Source organism: Chelmon rostratus, chromosome 9 (genome assembly GCF_017976325.1).
Source record: "Chelmon rostratus isolate fCheRos1 chromosome 9, fCheRos1.pri, whole genome shotgun sequence".
NCBI classification, from domain to species: Eukaryota; Metazoa; Chordata; class Actinopteri; order Chaetodontiformes; family Chaetodontidae; genus Chelmon; species Chelmon rostratus.
Window position 1 is genome coordinate 11910458 of NC_055666.1, and position 13850 is coordinate 11924307.

General features: G+C 44.1%; 1 protein-coding gene across 1 annotated transcript; it reads left to right on the top strand.

Moving 5' to 3' along the window:
* Positions 1 to 7142: 7142 nt before the first annotated feature.
* On the top strand, positions 7143 to 13600 carry si:ch211-153b23.7. Its single transcript, XM_041944073.1, has 7 exons — positions 7143 to 7387; positions 10357 to 10507; positions 10962 to 11105; positions 11311 to 11439; positions 11993 to 12241; positions 12501 to 12626; positions 12926 to 13600. The coding sequence occupies exons 1-7, from the start codon at positions 7248 to 7250 to the stop codon at positions 13151 to 13153; spliced, it is 1167 nt and encodes a 388-aa protein (XP_041800007.1). The 5' UTR covers positions 7143 to 7247; the 3' UTR covers positions 13154 to 13600.
* The last annotated feature ends 250 nt before the right edge of the window (positions 13601 to 13850 follow it).

Genomic DNA, 13850 nt, shown 5'->3' on the forward strand with positions numbered 1-13850 from the left:
AACTCTCTCAGTCCTGAGTGTCTCCACCATATGGAAGTGCAATGCTAAATTGGTGGAGTACCCTTTTAACACCAGCCCAGTGATGCTAGAGTCCCTCATTGCTCTCTCGAACATTCATAATGGTTGTCCTATAGGATTGTTGGCTTGTTTTTTCTTCTGCTGACTGGACTTCTTTTTCTTTATCACATTTCATCTGCTCAGGCTGGTCTTCTGTCAGTGAAGGGAAATTACCATCTATTTTTCACTGCATACCGGATGCTGATCTGAAGTATGCACATGCGCCTGTACAAACATGCACACCCACACACGTAGTGGATTACAGATGGATTTGATATAGTGTTTGCTTTCACTCGGGCCCCATGTTAATTGATCCCATTGATTCTGTCAGGCTGATCCAGAGCCTGCAGGCTTGAAGCCACCCCGCCCCCTTCGCCTCACATCCCCATAGACCTCCGATTCCTTCAGCCAACACACATCCACAAACACAGCATTTCATACAAATACATATTTCACAGGTCATGGAACTTCTATTTACTTTACTCGTGCCCCATAATGGCCACACACTGTTCTGTAATGGGAATTTCTGTAGGCTCATCAAGTATGTGCAGCTCTATGCGTTCATTCATATGCCTGAGCAGTTGTAATGCAATAAGGGGCTGGCCAGGAAATATGGCATGTCACATACGCTAACCTCACACCGCTGGAGAGATTAGCTCTGCAGAAGCAGCAGAATAGAGTTATGAGAGTGCTTATTGTCATGGTCTGTGTGAAATCTGCTGGATCAATACTTCATAAGGTCGCATCCTGGTCAGAGAGATCAGCACATGAATGACACTCACTGGTTGACTGGCTCATTATCAGCTGGCGTTCAAGCTGTCAGTGTCGGACGGCAGCTCCGCTCATTGTGCCCAGGACAAACTTCTCAGAGGAAGTAAAAACAAAAGGTAAAAACTACAGCGGGTGGGGTCACATACGAATGCATAAGTTTGTGTGGGGAAATCAGATTTTGTTAGTATGCAGCAAATGTGGTGACTGATCCATATTTTGTGTAGCCATTCTAGTAATATTCTGTAGTAAGCAAAGAGCAAAAGGGGTCAAATGTGCCCTGTGGTGCTGAAATTCTACATCTCACAGTGACCATTTTGCGTTGATTCTTTGCTCCGACATCTTTTCAGGTATGCTTTGCGTGTTGCACACAACCCTTCCCTCTCTCCCATTCAGTCCGACTCTCCACCTCTAAGCCGGCACACAGATTAGGGTGCAGGGAGATGTGGAAAATGAAATCTTTCGGATGCAGTCTGCTGTGATATTGCAAACTCCCGCTACCCTCACACCTAGACACATCCTTTTACCTGTACGATATTCATCATACACACACGCAAAAGCAGATTCGTGTGCTGATGGATGTTCCCTCCTCCCCAGCTCAACACCACCAGAAATGCATTGCTTGTACGTACACTGCAGGCTACAATTGTGATATTGTTGCATTTTTTACAATGGAAAGCTGATACTTTAGCAAGCTAACTAAGCTAGCCACCGGCACCTACCTGTCCAACAGTAAAGACACCAACTTTGCATTGCTTTTCATACCCATCCTGTGGCCCACACCCGCAGTCCTCGCCTGCAGGTAAAAGCAAACCCCAGATTCACTCTCATTTTCAAATGAGCTTTGTCCGCATGGGATTTCACTACAACTGTGTTTTTTTCAGCACTGTGTCCGCCATTTTTTTCCTCTTTCTCCTTGTTTACTGTCTGGCACCTGGTCATTACCTTATTATAAAGTCCCAACCTCATCTTTGTGCTGTTAGCTGGGACCGACACACACACACACACACACGCACACACACACACACACACACACACACACTCACTGCCCAATGGTTGAAGCCCAGCATTTCCCTGAACACAGAAAAAGACAAATGTAAGAAATACAGGCATAGAGCAGAGTCTCAGCAGATAAATACATGATTTAGAGGGATTGTTTTGGATGAGTCTATACATTTTTTATGGAAAATTATGTGTAGTATACCTTTAAATGAAAAGATGTAGGCAGCATTTCAGTTGAGTTCTCTCATTTCACTGTGACTGTGACTAACAGTGTAAGCAGAAGAAGAACACAGTGCTGCTCTATCTTTTGGTGACCTGTTATAATTTCTACCACTGATAAATAGCTGTCCTAACTACTCTACGGAGGTCCAGGCCAGATATGCAAAGTGTTTGGCTCATGTCCCGCTATCCTGCTAGAGAAACAGATGAGGAAGGAAAAAAGGAAGGACAGAGGGAAGGACGAAAGGAGGCAGAGAAAGAAGGACAGAAGGAGTAAGGAAAAAGGTAAGGTAAGGAAATGTATGCCACTTGCAGTGGAGAGCTAGATTACAGGAGATAATGATGGACCTGGCTGGGTTGTAGATTCAAGGGGACCAGGTTAGATTTACTCCCCAGCAATATAATCTAGACAGTGAACCAGGGTCTTGATGTATCGAGTCATGGCCGGACAGAGAAGAGCCATTCAGAGATTGTCTGTAATGAGCTCACCCATGTTGAAGTGCAAAGTAGGGTGACGTTAATTTTTAATGGGAGCATTAAAAGCTTAGTTAATGGAGAATAGTGAGCAGTTGTGATTAACTGGCCTAATTAATAGCTTCACATTAAAATTAGCTGAACTCAATCTGCCTTCCTGTCCGCAACACAGGGCTTTCCAGATGCAATTAGAAGGGACTCTGAGTGTAGAGTTGGAAATTCCTCCTTAGAAAACAGAAGCACAACTCGACTGCTCACAGGATAAAGATGCCATTATTCTAATTATTCATTACTGTCAAGAAATTACATGAAAGACCAAAAGCAACAGTTCATTTTTCCACTTCTCGTTTTTTCCAACTTCCCCACCCCGTCGCGACTCCCTTCCCCTGGCCCATTGGTTCCTACTGGAGAGTGACACAAAGGAGAGGGTCAAGTCATTTTCTGAAACAGCAGGGCACTGTAGTTTTTAGCACATGTTAATCAATCAAGAGGTAATCGTGCATTTGTTTGGGACTATTTTTATCTGAGGATTAATACATGTTTTATGCTCAAGTAAATATTCAAAGCAGCAGGATGCTGTATGCGATTGACTTGTGTTCTTTTTGTCAAAACCTGGCACCTACATTACCCACAATGCAACCCAACTGCCAGCAGTTCAGTCGCAAATGTGGTCGTGCTGTGCTAGTAGCAGCTAATGTAGCCATGAGCCGCTAGCCCCATGCAGGGATGAGGAGTGGGCTGCGGAGGTCAGCTCAGCTCTCTTCTTTCTAGCTCTTGTAGTCCTCAGTCTCTGAAGCTGACTCATGTGACATCACTTGAGATGGTTTATGAGATTTTGCATAGCTCCCTCCCTTCATTCAACGTTTTTCACATATGCAGTGGTACTCCCCAAGAGCAGCAAATACTCCTGATGTGTCAAATCAAGTTCCCCTTTAAAGCTGTTGTGCTCTTAATGTGTCTTTTTTTGTGCAAGAAAACTGGAGCGGCTTGATCGGTTTGAGAGCTCTGAAGTTAGCAGATTTCTAAATTCAACCTTCATTGTTCTGAATAGTACACAACACAATAGCTGATCCCTCCCTGTCAGCCGTTGTACCTGCCTGCCTGCCTGCCTGTCGACACTTCAAGCTTTATCTCCAACAGACAAGACGTTTCATGGCCTCCTTTGTCTCGAACTCTGCAGCAATCTTTTTCATGCCTGCAAATCTGCAAAAGTCTGGAATTGTGTTGTTGTGGGGCAGTGCCTTTAGAAATGTTACACAGAAGAGTGGTGCATCATTACAGGTGATCAATATCAATTTAGAAGTGCTGTTTTCTTTATCAGTACAAAGCTTTTATTTTCCAAAGACACTGGCCGTTTAATAGATTCCCTGTTTGCTTTCCTCCTGTTTATGCCACCCGGTGCAGAACAGTTCTGATGAAATGCTGCATGCAGCTGAGCCACCCTGACCTCACTCAAAAGAATTTCAAAGCTGGAAGCAGCACGAGTTCGCTTCATGCTTTTAAACAGCTTCTTTCGTGCTAATATTACCAACCTAAGGGGAAGGTTGTGCATGCCATCAGATGCTTAATTAAAGAGTCTTTTATATTATTGACATTACCGGTCTGCATGCTAACACATTATTCCTCTTTCTCACCACGTCTTGCATTCTTACGTGATGCACGCAAACAAGAACATGTTTTATATGTTCCAAGTATAATCAGTGTGACAGTGTCCCATGTTTAGGAATATTTTTTAATACATAGAATTTCTCCCTGTGGATCTATAAGGAATTCACTCTCAGTATTTACTTGATTTGCTAGTCAGAGCAGTCAAAGATAAGCAATCCCACTGCACAGGTCCGATAAGAGTAGTAGTGCATGCATTAAGCTCCTGTAAGTACTTGGAGATTGTGTTTGTGTGTATGCATGTGGTTGTGAGCGAATGCAAACTTGCATGCATACTGCCCTGTGTGTCACTTCCATTTGCGGTGAACCAGGAGACGACAAGTTAATGCATTGTTGAGTTTAGACAGAGATTCTCCAGAGCCTACGCTTTCACTTGCACACTCAACAAACAAGCAAACAGCAACTGAGGCACACACACACACAAACCAACACACACACACACACACACACAAGTACTTGTTAGATCGTAGTTGAGGCATACTGAGAAAACGCACTGCGACCCTGAACCTGGAACAGTTGGTCAAATTCAATTATTGACCCTGGATGAATTGGTCAAACTATTGCAGCTGGAGACTTAACAGGTAGCAACTGTGGATCTGCAGCGAGACCAAGCGCTTCAGAGCATAATTCGGTCGCAGTCCCGTTCAAAAACCTAGACTTTCTCCGTTTAGCTGCTGCTGAAAAACTCAGATCAGGCACGTACAGGAGCGACAGTAACCCAGGAGAACTATCCACCTCTCAGTCGTCCTCACTCCATGGGACACTCTCTATTCCTCTCCACGATCTCCTCTTAGACTGAAAATCAATCCCCTCGTGGAGCAGCGGCCCATTTGTCCTTGGCTTTGACAGAGGCTTGGGTCAATAAAGGCACTGCATCACTACTCCCTCGTTGGGCCTCCCAGCAAAGCCTCTGCTTGGCACAGCAATACTCTGACTGGCGTCCATGATAGATGGCACAGGCATGTGAATGGAATCACTGGACCCAGTCGGACCTATTGGACTGCTCTGACACATTTTGTTGCCTCTCCTGCTTTTATCTCATGCTGGTGCATCAGATGGTAAAATGACAGTGAGTTTGACTCAGTCCTCTGGACAGCACAGCAGATAACAACACTCTAAATCTTTTCCACCGGTGTAAAAGCTGTCTGCAGTCATTTACTGTTGTTGTCTGTACTGAGGAACCAGGGGCAGTAATTTAATGGAAACAATTCATTTGTTTCATTTAAAGGTTAAAATGCTCAACGCAGTTGTGCTTTGGCTCAGATGTACTTTTGTTAAGAGCTATTTAGCATTAGTACACTAACACACTCAATTAAGACGCTAAATGTGGCTAGCATCATACCTGCTAAACACTGGTATGTTAGCAATGTCACTCAGGGCATGTTTATATGCTGATGTAAGCATTCAGCTAACAGCACTGCTGTGCCTAAGCACAACCTTACAAAGCCACTAGCATAGCTGGAGACTTTTGTCATGGCAAACCTTTCACCCATCCCACCTGGGATTACAAGACACATGAAACATCAAAACAACACTTCTTCCATTAACATATACACATATATAAAACAAAAAAACATGAATTATATCATTACAGTGTGTGTACTTTTATATACTTTTACAGGTGAATTTGCAAAGTTTCACTGAATAAATACAAAAATACAAGCCTAAAATTCATCCTGAGAAATGTTTTTATCTCATCTCCCAGGCCGTCTTCTTCAATGTAATTGTGTCGCATGTAAACAGCTAACTCCATTTTTGTGCACCAACCACCTTTTAAAAAATCTCTTTCTGTTCTTATCTTATTAAATATGTATTCTGTACAGATTGTAAAGCCCCCTGAGGCACACTGTGATCTGCGATATCAGGCTATATAAATAAAATTGGCTTGACTCGACAGAATACTGCCCGCAGGTTCCCGTTGAAAAAGACATAGTGCAGTGACGCTGACGGGTTTCGCTGATAAAGGTGCAGCAGATTTGTTCCTATTTACCCTTGAACCCTGAACATAAACTATGAGAGAGAGCAGGATGTTTACATCTGAGCCACCGATCTGCAGCTCTTCTTTCTGCCATGTGGCAGGCAAATCCTTTACCACAAGTGGCCTCGAATCTCGTGGACGTTGGGGGAGGAGAACGTGTAGCAAACAAGGTCAGCAAATTAATTTTCTTAGCGTTAATAAAAGACAGCTTAGCCTGACTAAGAGAACATAATTAACAAAAATCCTTTAATTTCCTCGATTTTTCCCCGGATGAACATGTGATTTCCCAATTAACCTGCTGCAGCCCACTTCCCTCGATCCCAGTAATGAGCAGACTGGTGAATGCAATCAGCCTGACCCTATCATTATTTGTCAGGAATAAATGTATGCGGAACCATTATTATCAATTACATGTCCTGCAATATATAATCATGCAAAAATTATGCATATCTATTCCACTCTCCCGCTCTTTCGTGAATGGCTCATTTAAAAAACATAAGATAACAGCTCAGCTAACAGGTAACAGTCTAACAACACACACACACACACACACAGAGTCATGTTTCTGTCATTTTGGGGACATTACACAGACTTACATTCATTTCTTAGAGACTTACCCTTACCCTTACCCTAACCATAACCACAATTTGCCTACCCTTACCCAAACCTTAACCAAAGTCTTCACCCTAAAATTTCATTATTTGCATGATGGGGACTTGCATGCACTCAAACATACTGAATGGGGTTTCGTAGATTTTCCAGATGATGTCAAACCAAAACAACATGTCAATTCAGTAAACATTCTGAGTACTGTACAGTCAGACTGCGTAAGGTCTAAAACTGTTCACCGCAGTGGGGCTGACCCTCTTCAACATAAAGCTGCATAAAACGGTTGCCAGTGTCACTTCCTATTCTCATAAGTTAGCATCATGTGGCTCTTGGTCCCGGCTACTTCCTCTTTTGCTACGTATCAATACTGACGACACTATTTACTTTCCACCACATGCTTGGCGGAGCCTTTAGGAAGAGAAACGTCGGCCTGCGTTTTAATTTTCTTTCAGACTTTATGAAGATTTGATCTATCATGGACGGGGATGTGCTCTCTTTGTCATCTTGCTCATCATTGCCATCAGCAGCAGCAGGAACGCAGAAAGATACGTCACCGAAGAATGACAGCAGCCTCCCTGAGAACCAGCAGGAACAAAAATCAGATCAGGAATTATGGTACGTACAGCATGTTCCACATCGCCACAAACAGAGGTGGACACAAAACAGGAATACATAATAGTAGGATATAAAAAATTACAATATGAAAGTTCACCAATTATATCAACACATGTTAAACGTCAAGTAATAAGGTAGTATTAATTGTTATTGTTGTATTATACTGTGATACAGTGATTCTTGTAGTTGTGTCTACCCCATGTTTGACCAAGCTTCCTGAAATGTACAGTTTGAGACTAATCCGGCCGATGTGACCGATTGGAAGGTTTCATTTTGACTGTGGCAACTGGTTGAAACCTACAGTATATATGAATTCTGTTTCTTCATTTCTTATCACCGTGTCAGAGACGCCCAGACGGTTCAATGAAGAATTTCACTTCAATGATCAGAGCAGCAAAGAGAGATTACGGAGTTTCCCGTGAGGTCATAGAGATGTAGGCTTCAGATCATTATTTCACAACACTGAGACCCCGTCATGTTGTTACAAAAATGCGAGTAAAATTATTTCTGTTACATAATATCAAGCCATCAACCTGAAATAGCTTTAGTGTAAGATCACTTCCTTTATATACGAGTGACGAATAGTCATGCTTCTTAATGCAGGCACACTTGGTAAATGACGTGCACCACCTACAGAAATGATTAGTCTGCCTGAAAAGTAACCGTGTTGAAAGTCCACACTTCTCTGTAAGGGGATCTGACTGTGGCCATCGACCGTTTGCACACAGAGACAAATCTAGAGTGATATTTGTCAGGGTTGCCACCAGCAAGAAGGAAAGATATTATCTCCCTCTTCATCATATGCCATGGCAGTGAATTACCATATTGCTGCGGGAAGCAGTGGCATTTTGGTGTCCTTCCAAGACGGATTGAAAACTTTGTGAAAGTGGGTCACGCAGTGTGTATCGGCTGTCAGAAAAGCGGAAAGAGAAAAGGCTCTGGATCGGGGGGAGATGTGGAGCATGGTGTGGTCCCAACAGGATGGCTGAATACACAGTGCTGACTTGCCAAGACAGGGTATTGGACATGGGTATGGAAGCATTTTGTGCTCATACTGGCCACTAAAATTAGACTTAATTTCATCCGTTTCAGCTTCTGCCTTCATCCTACACTTCCCAAACTGCAGAGCTGTTGGTTCTGTGTGGATGATTCACTCATTAGTGGCCACAAACTGCCTTCACTGAAGCTCAGTCCTGCCTTGTTGAACCCAGAGGAATGACAGATGGTGCAGAGCGTAGATTCAGACAAATATTTTGACTCTGTCCTTTCATGTAATAGCCCTTTTGGATTATCTGATGAGGCCATGTGAGTTTCATACACATAGTAATGCATTTTGTGGGCAACGTGACCTTAGGCCTCAGCACGGCATCTTTTCTGAAAATGTCACCTCTTCAGGAAATAAAGAAAATGCCCTTGTTTCGAGCTCAATAACAATACAGTTATTCAGAGACTTTGAGAAGCTTTCTTAAAGAAATAGTTCAACATTTTAGCGAGTGTGTTAATTCCCTTTCTTGCCGCGAGTTAGATGGTAAGACTGATACTGCACTCATGCCTGTACATAAAAGATGTGAAGCTACAGGCAGCAGCCAGTTAGCCGAGTATGAAGACTGGAAACAAGGGGAAACCGTTAGGTACCAAAATCCACCGCCATCAGCACCTCTGACTAACTGACGCTTTGGATAGTAATTGTTAAAACTTCAAAAATCCAAGTGGATTTTGCGATTTTTTCGGGGGGTTGTCGCTGTAAGGTTGCCAGGCAGTCAGCAAAAACCCCCGGTAGTCCCACACATAATCCCCTGTAAAACCACGACTTGTTGGGGGGTTTTGTGTGTTTGTTGGTTGGTTTTTGTTTGAGCCAGTCGTTTGAGCTGTTTCCCCCTATTTCCTGGCATGCTAAGCTAAGCCAACCCGCTGCTGGCTGTAGCCTTACATTGAACACACAGGCAAGAGGGTGGAATCAAGCTTCTCATTTAAATATGCAAATCAGCATGTTTCCTAAAAACTTTTCCTTTAAGCTTGAGAGAACAAGGTATTCCATATTTTCATATTCTCATGATCCCCCCAGGGACTATATGTTGTGAACAGCTAATCCTGACTTTTAAAAAGATTTGTCAGGAATATGTAACGAAAGAGGAACTTTTTGTACATCATTTTGGCATTAAAATAAACCCGCATCTTCCTATTTGCACTGCCTTGACCCGACGATACGGCACTCTAAAATTGTGTAATACTGGTTTTCACATAGCAGGACACCGTGCGTAAGTGGATGAAAGCATGTGTTTGCGGGGGTGTTCAGCCTTCAGGGGGTTGAGAGGTGATCGCAGATTGTGATTCTTCATAGTACCCAGCTCTCTCAGGTTGCAGTGGTTCTACAGTGTGTTTGTGTGAAGAAGCCCTGGGGGCTACATGCCGAGTTGTGTGTTCTTCCCTGAGCAGATTCCCCCTGGGCTTTAGATCTCTGCTGCCTGCCTGTCAGCTACTCCTTTTAGACAAGACCGCACAGCAGAGCTGCTGCAAAGAGAGCTAGTTTGGCTAATTAATCTTTGCAAATATTTCTCTCCAAGTGGCTCAATAGAAATCAACATTTTCCAGGGATCATCACCCACATTGTTTCCAGAGGCTATCAATATGCAAACACATTTGATAGTAAACAGAGATTTTGATTGCCTTGGAATGGATGCAGAGATACAGTGTGCACCGCGCTGTGTGTGTCTGTGTGTGTCTGAGTGTCTTGAGTGCATAATGTGACTGTGCATGCATGTGTGTGCGTGGGTGTGCATAATAGCCCCGATTCAGTTCTCTGTAAGTGCACTCTGTGCGAGTGGGTGTTCAAAAGTACTCTGACGTTCTTTTGTGTGCACATGTATTTGCTTATAAATGGAAATCCTCGGCTAATGTTCTTCATCATGACTTTATTTCTGGCACATGTTCTCCGTCTATACTGTATTTGCGCGTCGGTGTGTGTGCAGGACAGAGGATGTGAGTCCCGTGGGCGACCGGCTGCTGTCCACGGAGGAGCAGGTCACGCTGATCACTGAGAGCATGACCGTCACCTCCACCGACCAGGAGAAACTGCTGCTGCTCAACAAGAACACCGAGCTCCGCAGAGTCAACAAAGAGGTACAACTGGTGCAGATTCTCCACAGGGCCGCGTTTGTATTGCTGATGTTGGCAATTACATTTAGTTCTCTCTGAAAACCAGAGGAGGACTGTGGGCGTTGTGTGAAAACTGCTGCTAAGCTGTGAGGAATCATCATTAAAGTTGCATTTTTCACAATTATACATCCCTCACTTCTTGATTTTAATTAGGTGCTGCTCAATAAAAAGACAAAGAGACGTGGGAAAATGATTCCCTCAACTGCTGTAAACTGTTATGTATTTAGAGAGCGCACAAGTAGAGAGTGAAGAGTGAGGAGTCTTACCACACTGACCTAAAATCACTTCCGGGTGCTCGTGTTGTTGTGGGGACAGACTGAGGAAGGCGGCGGCAGTGATGGCATGCGTGATGCTATTGATGGGCGCGGTACAGGATAGGGGCTAATGATTATGTGACAGTGACGATGGTGTGTTACAGCTGATGAAGCTGAATGAGGACTGGGACCAGGTGTACCGCAGCGCCACGTTCAGTCTGCAGCACAGAATGGAGGCTTTGGAGCTGGAGAACACTGCCATCAAACAGCTCAACGGCAGGCTGCTGCTCAAAGTCGAGCACCAACAGGTAAACTCACAACAAAGCTTCGGCCTGTAAATGTTCACACACGACCGAGAGCGCGTGCATAAAGTTCACTGCTCTGGTATGAGCGCTGAAATGTGGACATGGATACAGTGTGTGGGGGGATTCCTAAACTGTGGGTTGGGGTTAGCAGGTGGGTGATGGATGTGGTTTACATGTCTGAGGTTAACTGCTCTTTTTGGGGTTGCAGAGTGCAAAGGAGTACTACGAGCAGGCGCTGATGCAGGAGCTGAAGAAGAACCAGGAGCTGCAAGAATACATACGACTGCTGGAGAGCAGGATGCACCACCCAGACAAAGACTGCACACCTGCCAAACAGGTATTAAGCCTGTCACCTGCCTGTACACCTGATTAGTTACTAATCCTGTTTGTGCTCAACTGAAAACACTGCAACGACAATATATTTACTGTTTTATCTCATCAGCTTCATTGAGTTTTAAATCTCTGTTTATTCTAAATTTGATGCAACAAAATATTTCAAACAAGTCGGGACAGGAGCAACAACATACTGGGAAAGTTGTGAAATGTTCCAAAAACACCTGTTTGGATCATTCCACAGGTAAACAGGTTGATTGGTAACAGGTGATAGTGTCATGATTGGGTATGAAAGGAGCATCCTGGAAAGGCTCAGTGGTTCACAGGCGAGGATGGAGCGAGGTTCACCACTTTGTGATCACATGATTGGATAAAGGATGTTACTGCATGGACTAAAACTGTTGTCAGTAAACACATGTTGTTTGCCAATGATTGTATTCTCTTTTATCATTATTATTATCAGCTTTCTGGGCTACAGGGGTTGTGTTCTTTCATCTCTGTCGGTATTCTCTGATGGTCAGTATCGCTCATCAGTTTGTCTTATGTCTTTACTAAAGGGCAGCTTCAGTGCTGTGACACACAGTCCCGTGCCATGCCCCGCCACTAATCATCCCGGACGTCCCAACCTGTCACCCAGTCACGTCTCTGGGTACAACCCCTCATCCTCCTTTTTCCCAGCTTCTTCCTGCCCAGAGGCAGGGCGGCAGGGAAAAAGCCAGAGCAGCAGTGCCCTGCCGGGAGCACTGGGAGACCCCCAGCAAGAAGTGCAGGATCTAAAGGAGCAGCTGGAGGCGCTGAGATGTCAGGTGGGCTTCTCTCCTCAGCACAGCATCAAAAAATGTTCCAATTTCAGACGTGATGAGAACAGCACGGATGTCAACTCACTGTTGCCAGGGGAAGATTTGCTTAATGCTTAAATCTGAATTAGGTGGTGAACTGCGCCACCAAGTGGCGGCTCTGTGCTGTTCTGAAAAACGTGCTCACCGTGCAATGAGAAGTATCTGCATGTCACAAGATAGGGCTCTGATATTGGCTCACCGCCATACTGATGTCTTCTGTGAGCAGACCCAGATTTACGAAGCAGAATATGAGACAGAGCACAACGACCACAAGCACACGCTGCAGGAGAACCGCAGGCTGAAGAAGAAGAGGGAGGAGATGCGCCAACAGGTGGCACTACTGCAAGAGCAGGTAGTGTTTTAATTGTCTGTACAAGCATGCATTCACACTTAGACCTTGTTAATCATGTCAAACTAGACACTTCAGTGCCTTGTTCGATTGGTGGAAAGTATGAGTTAAATATGAAGTGTGTAGGTAGTGCAGTTGCAGTTTAAACATACTGTAGTTGTGGTCTAAAGTGAAGCTAAAACAAAGGCCTTTCTGACAAAATGTGGAGGCGACTCCACTGTGAGCTGCTCTGTGAATTTGTTAACCATGTGTTTGTCGCTGAAATGTAACACTTTCATCCCTGATTTTACTGTCTGCGGCAGCTCAAGGTGTATGAGGATGACTTCCGACGGGAGCGGTCTGACAAGCAGATGCTGCAGCGGCTGCTGTTGAAGAAAACGCCTCCCAACAAGGACCCCGTGCTCATCCACCGCTGCAATAATGAGCAGCAGCCACTAGGAGGAGACAAGAGGACACAAAGTGCAGAGAAAAGGAGTCAGCACCACCCACTCTGCCCCAAGCACCCAAACAGGGACAAAGAGTCAGACTGAGGAGGGAAAACAAAAACAAGCACAAGCACACAATAACATGAGGTTTTAAATAATGTATGAGTTTAACATGAAGCAATATAGCATCATTACACAGATGCTCCATGGAATTCACACCACAGGTGAAATTGGACAATTTTAGCACTCTGTCACACTCACAAACAGCACTTTTATCTGAGCAAAATGCACCGTTTGCTCTTTCAGGGTTCTGCTTGTTGCCCTTCTTCATAAAGAAAGGTTACACATAAAGATTATAGTCTGCATTGTTTTTCTGTGTGTTGCTTTACAGAAACAGTCACCACATTTTGTATCTATACATATTTAATATATCTAATATAGCTCTTTCTAATATATCTCTTTCTCTAAAGTTTGTCGTTTGCTTACTCTTATTATCATACATTAACAACTATGAGTACTGAAAATAATAAGACAAATAAAGCGTGCTAAGTCTGCTGGTGTTTTTTTTTACCTGCCTCACCGTCTATGTGGCGGAGGAGGTTACCCACAGCTGACAGCTTGTTAATGATGATTGTTTAATTACTTCTAAGTAATTTCTTCCCAGAGTGTCTTGGCTCATTAAAACAGCCGACTGCATGATAATTCTCAAGAAAGTGTGTTTGCAATGACATCAGAAAGTCAGACAAGGAAGTTGTATTCCAGTTGGTGTCCCCCACCCGACCAGCTGTCAAGGCGCGGACGA

What these genes read in the sequence shown, in the direction of transcription:
- si:ch211-153b23.7 (XM_041944073.1), top strand. Translation starts at nt 7,248, where the DNA reads ATGGACGGGGATGTGCTCTCTTTGTCATCTTGCTCATCATTGCCATCA. An exon ending in TCCGCAGAGTCAACAAAGAG is followed by an intron (nt 10,508 to 10,961) that starts GTACAACTGGTG and finishes GGTGTGTTACAG; the next exon opens with CTGATGAAGCTGAATGAGGA. An exon ending in TCAAAGTCGAGCACCAACAG is followed by an intron (nt 11,106 to 11,310) that starts GTAAACTCACAA and finishes TTGGGGTTGCAG; the next exon opens with AGTGCAAAGGAGTACTACGA.